Below are 14912 nucleotides of genomic sequence, written 5' to 3'. Positions count from 1 at the left end.
ATTTTATGACCTTTAACAAAAAGGTCAGGAAATGAAAATATTAGCGTAAAAAGGACAACTACAAAAGACGACACCAATGACACATTTTTTTTTTGTGCAGTTTTGTACTTTCTTTTTTTCTTTTTTTTGACATGTCCACATAAGAGAGAGGGGGGGAATTCAAACTAGTGACCTCCGCTTCATAAGATGTGGTCCTCAACTGATTGAGTTACCCCTTGGGGACGATTATCCTTTCAGTTTTCTTTGAAAATAGACATATTCACATGGCAAAATGAAAGTCATATAATGTCACATAATTCTTAGATTTTACCTTATAAGTATACAATCTGTAGCAATATAACTATAAAGAATATTGGCTTATATATATCATGGATGAAATGAGACTTCTTTATTAGGTGTCAGGATTAAGCCGGGGCCTCAAAAAACCCATTTTCAGACATATATACATAGTGTAGTGATCTTTGCACAACTTGTACACAATTTGTACACAACAATCCATATAGTTAATGATTAAAAAAACTGCTAAAACATCATTACACATAAGAATTGTTGTGTACAAGTTGTGCACTTAACACCCCTCATATACATTTATTCATGTCATTTACACAACTTTTACACAATAATTACAAAATAATGTTAATGTGTCTAGTATTTTTAAAAAATAAAATAAAAAACAATAATAAAAATGTTAAATATATCAACATTATTGTATAATTATTATATAAAATTATTGTAATCCTAACATATCTCGTATTCATAATAGTTAGAATTCTGATGGGACAAGCCAAGTCATGACAAAAAGAGTTGATAATTTTGCTTGAAAATGTCAAATTCTGATGGGACAAGACTTAACTACAAAAAAAAAAAAAAGGGTATTGGGGACTTTTATATTAGTGGCGTTTAACAGAAATGATGCTAAATAGATGAATTGGCGTCGTTTAAAGTTCGAACGACGTGATTTTATGTTGCTTTTCTAAAACGACGTATTGCTTTTCATAATGTATTGCTTTGCTTTTTGAATAATATATATTTGCTTGTTTGTGGCCGATAAAAGCTTTAAGTAATCATCTATATGAAAAGACACAATACAGGTGATCAAACATTTTAAATGGAAATAGCAAATTATGGCCGGTATTTTTAACCAGATTAGCGTCGTTTTTTTCGCGACTCATAACAAGCGCCGCTAATTAGCGGCGCTTATAATCTATACAAAAGCCTCTAAAATAGTAGCGGCGTTTACTCCATAAGCGCCGCTAAATGCGCAACGCTTCATCCAAAAGCGTCGCAAATTTATTTTCTCGACTGGACTTTCGCGGCATAACACAAACGTCGCGAATTAAATGTCGCAAATTAGTTAGCGACGCTTATAGAGCATTAAACGCCGCTAATTAAACGACGCCAAATTGTCTTTTTTTTGTAGTGCTTCTAGAATGTGGCGCACTCCTCTTCTAGAAGAAAGGAACGTGTAGGCTAACTTCAACAAAGAAAACTTCATAATTGCTTTTCTATTATATTTTATTATTTTTCAAAAATATATTTTGGTTATTTTTTAGAATTTAAATTTTACGTAAATTTTATTTAATTTTTTAAACCATCTAAACATAATTTTAAAAATTAAATTCTTTTAGTATTTCAATTTTAAATATAATACAAACAAAAAAAAAAAAAAAAATCACACATCTAAACGAGCCCAATATATAAGTGCAATGCATGAAGTTCAAGCCTCCATATCAACAATAATTTTTAAAATTAGCAGGTGTCCCTGGAGTTGAGATTAATTATATTAGATTATGCTGGTCCTCGGAGAATAATTAGTCTGGAATCAAGTTATATTAGTAGCATCTGGACTTTAAAGGTTATATATATATATATATATATATATATATATATATATATATTATTGTTCATTTGTTTTTTATAGATTAAATTTGGGGTCAAACTCTAAATTGTGTTTACACACACATTCTACTCCTGAAAAATAGCATATTAAATTATATCTGAAATATAAGTTGTTAATCTGTCGTTGTTTCAAAGAAAGTAAAAAAATTAAGAATTAATTGACAATGTCGTTTCGATAAAGTGTGGTATATAGCATCTACATATCATACAGATATCTCATAAAATGAATGTGGCAATATCTAATAGTCATTGGATTTTTTTAAAACAAAAAAATTTATCAACGGCTAATCGAAGGGTTACTAGACCATCTCACGTCAACTTTTCGAGATATATGGTTGTGTGGTATGCATGTAGTATTACTCATAAAGCTCTTATTGAAAGAGTAATATTATATACTACATTTTTATCTCACAACTATCTTACAATACTGACGTGACAATCTCAACAAATTACCGAATAAAAATATAATTCCTAATATTACTCCAGCTATTTATGGTTTATTTGTTGAACAAAATAGGTTTGTAATGAAAACGTTTTCAGGCAGGTATCCAAATGATTATTAGTTAGCATACACCATCATTCTTAGGCTTGGGACACGACAAGAACTGACAAAAAAATATGAAAAAACTTCATTTATAATTTTTTATCTTTTATCACTTTTACAATTAAGTACTCATACTTTATTGAAAAAATTTGACTTATAACTCCTCCTGATTTTTCATCACTTTTACAATTAAGTACTCAAATTTTTAAAAATGTCAATTTAAGGTATCCATCTTTTATTTTTATTTTTATTTTTCAATTTCAATTGTTCATTAAAATTTTTCGTTAAATCTTATCAAAATACTCTTTTTTTTTTCTTTTTTTTTAAAAAAAAAAAACAAAAAAACTATTGTAAAAATTTTCAAAGATTCAAGTCTTGGTACGTATTTTTGCAAATTTCATTAAATTCTTACTAATATCTTAATCCTTGCAATTTTTTTCTTTTTATTTCCTATAAAAACTGAGAGGTGTTTTGAGAATTTTAACAGAATTTAACAAAAAACTCTAACAAATGATTGAAATTAAAGAAAAAAATAAATACTCTAAATTAACACTTTGAAAAATTTAAGTACTTAATTACAAAAGTAATAACAAAACCGGGGGGGGGGGGGGGGATTATAAGTCAAATTTTCGCAATAAGTATTCTCAAAATTAAATAATGCACTGGTTAGACATTTCATGGATAAGAACAATAATTGGGCCCAACTCTCTGTTGACTTAGTTTTCTTTGAAAAGAGACTTCTTCTACATGGCAGGGCCTCACAAAACCCGTTTCCATATATATATATATAAGCTGTTCTGTATTCATAATAGGTAGAATTGAAGCATTTTTGCCTTCTGGGTTTTATTGGTTGGAGGAATGGAACCAGAAAAAACGTGGTTAGGGAGCTCTCTCCCCGTTCCTTGTGTTCAGGAGCTGGCGAAGGAGACGACGGCCACAGTGCCGCCGAGGTATGTGCGTCCCGATCAGGAACCTCCCAACTTGTCCGACTCCACAGCTTCTCTACCCCAAGTCCCAGTCATCGACATGCAAAAGCTATTCTCCCCGGAATTTATGGACTCTGAGTTGGACAAGATGCACCATGCAAGCAAAGAATGGGGCTTCTTTCAGGTCATCCTCTCTCTCTCTCTCTACTTGAAAAACTGAGTGTATGGTCTATCTTTAGAGACTCAAGTGGAGTGGATGAGACATGAATTAATATTCTCCCTATTTTTTTATTTTTATTTTTAAAATTTCTATATGTTAATTCTTTCCTGATCTAGTTTAAACTGACGACGTGTCAGTCTATAAATAGTTGAATAATGAAAAAAAAAATTAATTTATCAATTTCTCTTAATTATTTCATCACTTTTTAAGACAACAATACTCTTATCTTGAGGTAAGATTTCTGACTTTCTAATCACACTCTCATGGAAAATAAAATTATTTCATGTTAAAATCATAAAAAAAAAAAAATTGTTCATATGAAAATACTTGGATATTACATGATTGAGTATTATTGGTGATCCCTGCATCTCATGTCACTATCTTTTATTACTAATTTTTTACAGTAAAATCAATAAAAATTATTGATTTAAATAACAAAATACCACATAGGTGAGTAGGAGAGTTCTAAACGAATTTCCTAAAGGAAAATTTTTTTTTTTAAAAAAAAAAAAAAAAATCCAATTGAAATCCACACACTATTTATCGTCTATTTTCTCCCACTTGCTTCCACTTCAATGGGCCAAATAGTCAACCCAAACTTCATAAAGCAAGTCAATGATTTGAGAGTCCAACAAACCCTCGTTAGGTGGCCGGCCGACTTGTTCAACTCCAATATGCGGATTGCTCTTTAATATTCTGCTTGTCTTTTCTTCAACTAATTTCCACAACAGAATACGTATGGAATAGAAATTTCAGCCACGGCAATTAATTTGACTAATAGCTCGTTAATCCGAGCAGTTAATGAGAGAGAGCCTTGATAGTGTTTACATGTCCGAACAAATAAATTCCATACTTCAAGCTATCCGAACACTTGTTCGGGCATATATATATATAGATGATAGATCTCATTGGGGCCTTTCTTATTAGCTGCCCTAATTAGCTGCAATTCGATCGATCGATGAATAAGTTTTATTTTAATTATAAGAGACGGTTTTCTACATGAATCTATTGTTATAATTCCTTTCAAGTAAAAGTTAGAAATGTTTTGTAGATAATAAATCATGGGGTGAGCACTTCATTGTTAGAGAATGTGAAATTAGACATTCAAGAATTTTTTAAGATGCCGATGGAAGAGAAGAAGAAGTACTGGCAACAACCAGGAGACTTGGAAGGGTTTGGGCAGGCATTTGTTGTGTCAGATGAGCAAAAACTTGACTGGGGAGACATGTTCTCCCTCGTCACGCTACCAACCCATTTGAGGAAGCCCCACTTGTTCCCCAAGCTTCCCCTTCCATTCAGGTCTTCTCTCTCTCTCTCTCTCTCTCTCTCTCTCTCATAACACTTAATGAAGTAGTTTTAAAAATTAATCATTTAATCAGCATTGTTAAAATAAAAAATTAAGAATTGATTTTCATTGCTAAGTCATCCCACTTATATAGCAGTTGTATAACAGAAAAATAAATAGCATTACTCTATTGGCATTGAGCTGCCGATCAAACACTTTAGGCACATCTTAAATCATTACAGAGATAACTTAGAGGCCTACTCAGCAGAGCTTCAAAATCTTGCCCCATGAAAATCCTTAAACTTATGGCAAAAGCTCTAAGAACGAAAAATAAAGACACGAAGAACCTGCTTAATCTCAAATCATCTCATGCAGAGATAACTTAGAAGCCTACTCAACAGAGCTTCAAAACCTTGCCATGGAAATCCTTGAACTTATGGCGAAAGCTCTACGAATGGAAAATAATGACATGAAGAACCTGTTTGAAGATGGGTGGCAATCAATTAGGATGAACTACTACCCTCCATGTCCGCAACCAGATCTTGTCATTGGCCTCAACCCTCACTCTGATGCTGTCGGCCTAACAATCCTCCTTCAACTCAATGAAATGGAAGGCCTCCAGATAAGAAAAGATGGGATGTGGATTCCTGTCATACCCCTCCCTAATGCTTTTGTTGTCAACATTGGAGACATTTTAGAGGTAAATCATGAACTTTGCCTCAAATCTCTTGTTATGTGCTTTCTTCTCAATCTACATACTCTCTATAATCAAATATATGCTTGAGCTAACAAGAATTGCCATTATGTGTTTTCATGCACGGTTTGACAGATTGTGACCAATGGAATATACCGTAGCATTGAGCATCGTGCAACTGTTAACTCAGTAAAGGAGAGGCTCTCTATGGCCACATTTTACAACCCAAAAGTGGAAGGAGATTTGGGTCCGGCCCCAAGCCTTATTACTCCAAAAACACCAGCATTATTCCAAAGAATAGGTGTTGTAGAATACTTCAAGAGACTTTTCACACGCAAACTCGATGGGAAGTCATACATTGATGCATTGAAGATCAAGAACGAGGAACAGAATGGCTCTTGAGACTAACCCTTTCGTTTTAAAAACTCAATGACTAGAGTACTCTACAAGGAAATAAATGACATGAAAGCTATTGTGTAATATGAGTGCTTGCTAGTGGCTCCTATGCTCAATCTGGTTTGATTATATGCAAGCCAGATTTAAACAAACTTATACACATGACAAAAAAAATTTTGCTTTGCCGAAGCAGAATAATAGAACTTATGATTCACAGTAAAAAATAGACATTTTCTACATAGGCACCTCTACTATCAACTTTGTTGATAACTTAATTTTCACCAACTACTCCAGCATTATGTAATTATGAGAGAGAGAGAGAGAGAGAGATCAAATAAATTACTAGGTAGATCAAATAAATTACTAGGTAAATACTCAACAACAAAAGAGAATAAAAATAGAAGGTGCAGCACGGCATATATTATCCAAAGAATTTGAAAAGAGAGAAATAATTGACAGAAAATGTTAAATATGAAACATATATTGCTATGCTATTAGGACCAATAGCTTCATTCCCCTATTCCAGACCTGAAGTATATTAATGCATAAATTCCAACATGCAGTTCCTTTAAGCGATAAATTTTTCATGTATTATGTTGGAACAAAGCACAACCCTTACAGCAGGCATCATTATTATCTCTGAACCTGATATCCATACAACAAAAGAGTTGTCAGGAAAGGCCTTAAGATAAGCAGCATATCAAATGATAACTAAAACAAGATTTACATTAACAGGAGAAATGAGAAGGGTGGAAGAGTAAATAAGTAAATTTCTGCACTATTCCCACCACAAGATTTACATATAATGACGTGCTACAAAATTGAAGTTGCACACGAGATAACTGAAACATAGTATTCAATACAGTGTCATCCATCATAATAAGAAACTTCACTGCATTCACCAAATCATCTCAAAAAAAAAAAAGAGGGTTCCCCAAACAAAATAACAATTACAAGTTAATGAAAATCATCCCTCAAACTAATAATGGGTTTTAATTTAGCAGAGCTTCAAGCTGACTAGAGATGTTCACATGTTTGGCATACTTATGTCAACAAGGGCACTTCGTAGCGTACTTTTAGTATGAAATTTAGTGCCTCTCTTATGTATTTTACATAAACATACATGCATATAGCCAAACATCCATGCATGCATGTCCGTGTGCTTATGTACATATTAACATGTATAGACATGTTTGGACATAAGTGTGCATATAAATGTATGTAAATCAAATTCATGTTGCACGAAATCAAAATCTAGAAATACCAACAAAAGGCACTTTCAATGGATCATTTCAAACACAAATGTTTAAACCCCCAAACCCACCCCCACCCTGCGGCGCACACAGGCATGATTAAAAAACACAAGAGGTGGTCTAACAAATACAAGTCAATGTCCGTTCGGCCCATGAGTGGTATGAGGGATCAGAGTATCGTCAAAGCGGAAAAAACAAGTCAGAGCTTTTTTTTCACTCGGGGAAGGGGGAGGGGGTTGAGCAGTTGAACTAGATGGTCCTTGACCCCATAGACACGGGGAGAGAGAGAGAGAGAGAGAGAGAGAGAGAGAGAGAGAGAGAGAGAGAGAAGAATAGTCATATTTAGCTTAAAAAACGACTGAGAGGTACATATCAATTAATATATTTGTGAAATAATCATGCTTGAAACCATCCCCCACCCCCTAACACATATTATTCCTATCTTTTACGAATAGAACACATATCCAAAATGGTACAACAAAAAATCCAAAACACCTCCCATGCAACAGTCCAAAACGATTCAAATCCCATATGGTCAGAAGTTGAAACTGTGACGTTGGCGAGAAATAGGGGCACATGAAGAAAATAATTGAGCAACAAAATAAAGGTGTACAAAAAATGAAAAAAGAGCTTGAAATATGATTCCATGTAAAACATTTATAAGGTTACGCAAGTTCTATTGCATACTTCACATCCATTCTAATTCCTTATCTTAAGTTTTATCAATGTTTGATCTTAGCCAATTGTTTTACCAGAAAACATTGGAATCATGCTCACATACTTACAGAAGCATGCCAACCCCAAAATTGTCAGGTTACATTTTCCAAGAAGGAAAAATGCCCTAAGTACATGTTTTGCTACACCTTTGGGAGGTATTGTTTATAGTTTTGACATGCTGATATAAACAAGCCACAAAACACCAAGTACCACCAATGGCATATTAAAGTATTGATTAAGTGATTAAATTTACCTCTTCCTATCAGCTTAAGCTTTTGGGACAAGTGGTGATTTAACATGGTATCAGAGCCAAAAGTCCTGAGTTCGAACCTTGACTCCGTTATTAACCTTCCATTTCAATTAAATATTCCACGTGTTGGGCCTCACCTATTAAAAGGAAGTCTGAGCCCACACGTGAGGGGGAATGTTAAAATATTGATTAAGTGATTAAATTTATATATTCCTATCAGCTTAAGCTTCTGGGACAAGTAGTGATTTAACAGGGCAACCGCATTATTAACCACCCAGTGGCAATACCAATTCATCAAGCTAGAGTCACTTATGTGGAACTTGAAAACGGTTTAGTTTTCTTCTAATTATGAGAAAGGAAAAGCTAAAATATACACTGAGAAAGGAAATTGACAATGTCATGAATTATCAAATAGTATCTCTTCTTTCCATTAGAAACAGGAAGTGTCACCAAAGATAGGAAAAGATATGACCAAATCTAGTATGCCTCTTAACAAAGGATTATTTAAGTCCGAATCATATAGAGCATGCCCAGCAAGACTATTTCAAGAAAATTACAGAAGGAATCAGTGCATAATAACGTGGTAAACAATTTGTAAACTCACAGTTTCCTACTTGGTTCCGGGGAACCAATATATACAACTGCTCAAAGTTTTCGAATTTCACATGAATGAATCAATTCTAATATGAATTAAACTGTCCATATAAATACTAAAACACCTTATACCAGTAAAATTTCATTTACATCAGCATTGCACAATGGCATTCATTACACGATTGTCTTCATCCTCAGACAGAGGAGGATCAAGATTCAAGAAAAACGTCAAAAGTTCTTTTTTTTCTGGTGTGGGGGGGGGGGGAGGAATTATCATTGCACTTTATAAATTTGTCTCTATCTCCGTCATATACATGAAACATCTACATAAGCATACAGCACTTATAATGCATATCAGTTGATGAATTCCAGTAATTTGACAAGTTGAGAGGATACATAAGACAAATTTAGCAGCCATCCAGATAACAGTTCCATCATAGCATTCACCTGAATTCATTTTCAATGATGAACATATGCTGCTTTGGACCAAGCACATGCATCCAATACACATCGGATAGAAATTAATGCCCTTCCTTCTCATAAACCCACTCTACCCCAACATTATTTACAATTTTTACAGTTGCTCTCCAATTTTACAAAATATAACAAGTGCGCCTATTATGCAGTCAGTCCAGTCCATTTTGGGGCATATGCACATTGTGTGATTTCTCTCTCCAGCTCTCCCCATCTAATCCAAGAGACTGTTCTATGGCAAATGCTATACTTTTTCTTAAAGAGTCTTTAAGTGTATTGTTTATCTACTATTACGATCACAAGCCTACGATAAAAAAAGAATCATACAAGCAGCCTACGTGGAGCTTGAGCAAAGCATCTTCTTTTTCTCTCTAGACCCTTCTAGAAGCTCTCAACTGTTTAGCTGAGCTGTAGATACTCTTTTCTTGTTAGAATTGTTAGAATGCGCTGGCCCTTGTATATTCGCTTAGATATTCCTTTCCGTTTGTATTTTTGATTCCTCTGTAATCCTATTTATACACACACAGCCTTAGAGCTTGAATACGACAAGAATTAGTTTTTCTCCATTGTTCTCTGTTTTCTTGTTATCTACCATTGTGATCCCATTTCTTGATCCTTTATTTATCGAAAAATTTACAAACCTAACAACTAACAAGTAAACTACTTGTTTTTCCCCAAAATTTCTCACTTTAATATTATAACTTTGTCAAAATTCGTTGGAATGAATGGGCTAAAGTTTGGTTACGTAAATTTCAAGTGAACCTTTTTTCTAATGTGTATATAAAATCCTGTATCCCTTGATACAATCTTAGAGCAGAAATCAAAGTCTACATTGTAGGAAACCGCAAATCCACATAATCAAAAGGTAATCAGGATAGTAAAAATGTAAAAAACAGGAAAAACGAAAAAGAAAAAATCAAATCAAGACATCCTTTTGACAAAGGAGACAAACCCACATCAACACACATAGTGAAAACCCAGCTCCGGAAACATTAACGGCCACAGCATCCCAAACACAACAATCTCAAACAAAAATTAGAACCCTAATAACTAGCAAAGGCAGAAGACTTCCACAGTACTAGATGAAAGCCAAAAAAAAAAAAAAAAAACCCACAAAAGAAAATAAGTCTTTTTTTTTGGGGGGGAAATAAAGAAAAAGAAAATAAGAACAAAACTTCCCAAGGAAAAATCATACCTTTTGAGCACAAACCATCTCTCAGGGAACTGAATCACCATGCGACGTAAGCAATGGCCAGCGTGTTCTCGGGATCGAACTGTACAACACATGATAACCCCTAAACCCACAAAAGAGAGAAATGAGAGCTGAGAGACGGAGAGAGAGAGAGAGAGAGAGAGAGAGTTGCTTTGTGTTCTTTATTATATATATATATATATTATATTTAGTTTGGCGTATCCGAGGTAAGATTTGTTTGGTTTGAAAACGAAACACCCCGCCAATCTGTCGACGAAACATGTCGACAACAACGGACACAAAAAAACTGTCCCGGCATCTTTGTTGCCTCAGCCTTTCAGGTTATCGATTTCTAATGCATTCCAGGCACTTGTTTGATTATCCTTTTATTTCTTTGAAAAAAATTAGTTAACTTTTAGTTTGTACGAATCTCGTTTTCAATAAATTAGTAGGAAACAAAAAAAAATGTCATTACAATAAAACCATTGGTAGGTGCTTGATTATTATTAAGTAAAATAAATTAATAAAGTAAAAACTCTAGTGCTTTTGACTTCGTGAAGGGAAAAGAAGGGAAGGAAAATCAGTCTTCTTAAGTCTTAACTTGGTTGGGTGGTAAAGGAATAGGGGGGAGGGGGGAATACAATGAAGAAATCTCTCCGTCTCCTTTTCTTTTTGTTTAAGAAAAGATGAAAGGTGTTGGTACAGTTTCCGGTATGGTGACGTGTCGCCTGAAGATTCGCTGTTGATTTCTACCGAATACCTCAACCCTGCAAAAAGGAACAAACAACTCGTCGGGGGTGCCGACCACGCCCACTCCGATGCCTAAGTTAGTCTAAAAAGTTTTCTGCAGAGTATTCTGAATATTAATCTCAGGAGCTTAGAGAATTCGTGTCTTTATACCTGGTGTGACGGTCTTTATTTATAGGCCGGACCTTCTTGACACCTAGTTGGATTAGGAGTTTGAGTCCTAGCCTGGTTGAACTTTAACTATACCTTCAGGGAATTCGAGTAGGAGTGTGAAGTCCGTAGTTGATCGCGTTTGTACTTCTTTAAACTTGATTCCATGTCAATAACCATTTTATCCCATAAATTATGGATCTGTAGTTTATCCCTGATCTTCTGGGATTCTATCTTTATCTCACTCTAAGACGGACGTGGCACATGGCACCTTTTAGAAGTCTGTAGCACATTTCAGCTAACCTCCGAGGCGATGATATCCGAGACGTGTTCGCTCCGACCTGGAGATCTCGGGATATATCTGTACCACAACGGGGTTATGTAAGTCCGAGATGTTGACACATCCAATAGATATCACCCCGAGGATATATCACACCGACTCGATATCATACCGAGACGTTATTACTCCAAGACACAAATATCCGAGATATGCTCGCTCCATTCAGACTAGGAGATCTCGGGATGTTCCATATACCGTAACCTGGAGTGTTAAGACCGAGATGTCGTTTTGCCTCCGAGATGTATTTGTACCGAGATGTCGTTATACCTCCGAGATCTATTTATACCTAGGCAATCTTTTCTTTGCTGGCCGAAATAAATGTCCGAGACATAGATCTGAGATGTTTCTGAGTCCACGTGTCTCTAGGGTTAATTTTATCCCTAACAGTTACCCCCTTAATTCTCTGATTTCAGGGATAAGAGAAATAAGGGAATTATTCTTCGTCTGCCACTCTGTACTCGCTACTGTGAAGGGCGCGTCTTTTCAACAGTTCAAATATTTAAATCTTACCGCCTCTTTTTCCAATGACGACGTCAGCTCTGTACCGCCGCCCTTTTGTCATCATGAAACGGTATTGTCGAGGCAGTGCATTTAATCCTGGAATACGGAAGGCGCGCCTTTTCACCTTCAGAAATTTTGAATCGACAGCGCCTTTTGGCATTCCAGACACGTAGGGGTGGAGGTATTTAAAGTTAGAATATTTTACTGTTCATTCCTCATCACTTATCTACTTTCTCTCGATCCTCATTGTCGTCTTCCTCCTCAATTTTTTCTTTTCCCTGCATTTTCTGTTTCCACTCTTCTTCTTTCTTCCATGGCTCCCAAGAAAGCTGTCCCAAATGCTCCTGCCACATCTCGGGCTCGGACAAAGAGATCTGACGGCTCTGTGGATCTTTCTCCTTTGGAGAGCAGAGTCAACTCCATTATTTTCGCGAAGCATGAGGGTGTCCTTCGCTCGAACTACGAAATTTCTCCAACAATAAAGCTGTTTTATCAAGCGCCTAGAACCAGGGTCATCGATGGTGGCGACGTTACTCTGTACGAGAGGATGTTTCTTGCTGGTCTCCGATTGCCGTTTCCGGAGATTGCTCGAGACTTTGTCCTTTTTCTGATGATCGCGCCCAGCCAGATAATGCCCAACGCTTGGCGGTACCTGTTTGCCTCTTACATCCTGTGGAGGCTTGTGTTGAAGAAGGAGATGAATATTCTGCAATTCTTCAACATCTACAGGCCGAGGCAGACTGCAGAGGGGATGATTGAACTCTGCGTTCGTCACCCGCCTGTCTTCATCAAGCTCAAGAGTGGGCTAACGAACAACAAGTTCTGGGAGATGCAATTCTTCAGAGTTTCCGGGGAATGGGAATGCCCCGAAGGTACTCTTCTTCCTGAAGACCGTATGATGCCTCGGACTTGGCAATTGCTGCGATCTGACCGAAGCGACCCCCCTTCACTCAATGTATCCGAACTGGAGGATGTTAAGAAGATAAGTGGGTGGTCCGCTGCCAGGGTCAAGGCCGAAAAGTTTGAAGAGGTTGATTTTGATAATCTCGTCACCGAGGAGAATCTGAGGCAATTTCTCGGATACGACATTCCGAGAGACAAACAGCTAATCACCAAGAGGGGAGCTGTCAAGAAGAGGAATGACGCCCCTCCATCCCCGAGGCCTGCTACTAAGAAGAGGTCGACTAAAAATTCTGAGGAAGTTCTCGGTGATGTTCCTGCACAAAAGAAACAGAAGATTCCTTTGGCTGCTTCGGGTGCAAGGAGGACTCCTCCTTCGGCTCCATCACCTAGGGTGAACGTTGAAGAGGGGTCTGCCAGCTTTCGGGGTTTCATTCCCGAGGTTAGCCCTGCCCCTTCCTTTGTTTTACGGGATGAGTCTAGCTCCGAGGCTTCGTTCCATGGTGAACAATGTGCGGAGCCCGAGAGGTCTGGAGAAGGAGAAGGAAATGTACCTGAGGCCCGAGACATCCCAGTCGCGCGTAGGGTGAAACATCCGGCCAGGAAGCGGAAGTTCACAGCCCAGGACCGAATGGCTCAAAGACTCGCGGACGCCGAGCGGATGTGGGGTAAAGTGGTTATAACACCTTCCGACGCCGAGGAAGTGCGCCAAGAGCCCATCGCTTCAAGTGGTGAATCTCTTGAAGAGATGGATGAGGAAGTTGGCACCCCCCCGAGCTGAGGCTCTGGTTGAAGAATCTGAAGTAGAGGGTACTCCCCGAACTCCTTCTTCTGAACGTCCAGAAACACCATCACTTCCTGAAGAAAATCGTGAAATGGGGCATACCACCCCCCAAGTTCCATGTTCTGCGCCTGTTCAAACCGAGACTTCTACTGGAGTACCTGAGGCTGAAGATGTCGAAGAGCCTAGCGCCTTTCAGGAAGCGGTTGATCAGGAGGTACCGGGCTCTGCCTCTGAAGTTCGAGATGCTGGTCAACCCGAAATAACTCCCCGTGTCGAAGTGCTTAAAGAGCCTCGGATCGACTCCGAGAATGTTATCCCTGAAGCAGATGTGCTTCCCGAAACTTCCACTCGTGCCGAGGTCAGCCCTTCTGGATTAAGATCTGACGGGTCTGAAGCGGCCCCAAGTGTAGGGGCTGAACCTCATGTGGGTCCCAGCTCTTCCCCTAGGGTCTCGGTCGGTTTCGAAGTTTTGGGCAGGGGTCTTCTGGGTCATCCGATGGAGGCCATAAAGAACTTAATCCCCGAGGGATATCTGGGGAATGCAGGGGCGTCTTCTCCCGAGAAGATCGCTCAAGGCATTCTTATTTCTCATTATCAAGTAAGTTTCTGGGGCTAGGTCTTTTCATTCTGCATGCACCTTGATTCTGTCTTTGCTTACTTTTTTCTTGACAGCTTCTAGTGAAGATGACTGCCCTCTGGCAGAAGTACGAGAATCGTCCTGCGCCTCCGCCTACTCCTTCTCCCGAAGTGCAGGTCCGTATCTCTGGTTTAGAGAATGAAGTTGCGACGCTGAAGTCTCTTCTTCAGTCCAAGGACAAGGAACTCGCCTCCCGGGACTCGATCATATCCGAGATGCGTTCTACTAACGCTCGTTTGAGGAACGAAGTACTGGAGGCCAACGATCGGTACACTCGCTCTGTTGCAAGTCTTTCTTCCGAGCTGGATCGCGCAGACCAATTGTCCATTCGCTTGTCGGCCGTGCAGAATGAATGCTCCGAGGCATGCAAAAATGCTTTGAATGCCGAAGCCGAAAAGGACAAGCTTAA

At 37.7% G+C, this 14912-nt stretch overlaps 1 protein-coding gene and 1 long non-coding RNA gene across 2 annotated transcripts; one reads left to right on the top strand and one right to left on the bottom strand.

Annotated features, from left to right (window-relative positions):
• The first annotated feature begins 3234 nt into the window (after nucleotides 1-3234).
• LOC133868407 (protein SRG1-like) lies at nucleotides 3235-6048 on the top strand. Its single transcript, XM_062305294.1, has 4 exons — nucleotides 3235-3553; nucleotides 4641-4888; nucleotides 5250-5574; nucleotides 5704-6048. The coding sequence occupies exons 1-4, from the start codon at nucleotides 3302-3304 to the stop codon at nucleotides 5968-5970; spliced, it is 1092 nt and encodes a 363-aa protein (XP_062161278.1). The 5' UTR covers nucleotides 3235-3301; the 3' UTR covers nucleotides 5971-6048.
• Nucleotides 6049-6353: 305 nt separating this feature from the next.
• LOC133869802 (uncharacterized) lies at nucleotides 6354-11129 on the bottom strand. Its single transcript, XR_009900545.1, has 2 exons — nucleotides 10448-11129; nucleotides 6354-6609 (listed from the first exon to the last, which is right to left on the bottom strand). It is a non-coding gene; the product is annotated as an uncharacterized LOC133869802 (long non-coding RNA).
• Nucleotides 11130-14912: the final 3783 nt, after the last annotated feature.

Source organism: Alnus glutinosa, chromosome 5 (genome assembly GCF_958979055.1).
Source record: "Alnus glutinosa chromosome 5, dhAlnGlut1.1, whole genome shotgun sequence".
NCBI classification, from domain to species: Eukaryota; Viridiplantae; Streptophyta; class Magnoliopsida; order Fagales; family Betulaceae; genus Alnus; species Alnus glutinosa.
Note: the sequence above shows the minus strand (reverse complement) of the source record. Positions and strands in the feature narration are given on the sequence as shown.

What these genes read in the sequence shown, in the direction of transcription:
- LOC133868407 (XM_062305294.1), top strand. Translation starts at nt 3,302, where the DNA reads ATGGAACCAGAAAAAACGTGGTTAGGGAGCTCTCTCCCCGTTCCTTGT. An exon ending in AAGAATGGGGCTTCTTTCAG is followed by an intron (nt 3,554 to 4,640) that starts GTCATCCTCTCT and finishes AATGTTTTGTAG; the next exon opens with ATAATAAATCATGGGGTGAG. An exon ending in ACATTGGAGACATTTTAGAG is followed by an intron (nt 5,575 to 5,703) that starts GTAAATCATGAA and finishes ACGGTTTGACAG; the next exon opens with ATTGTGACCAATGGAATATA.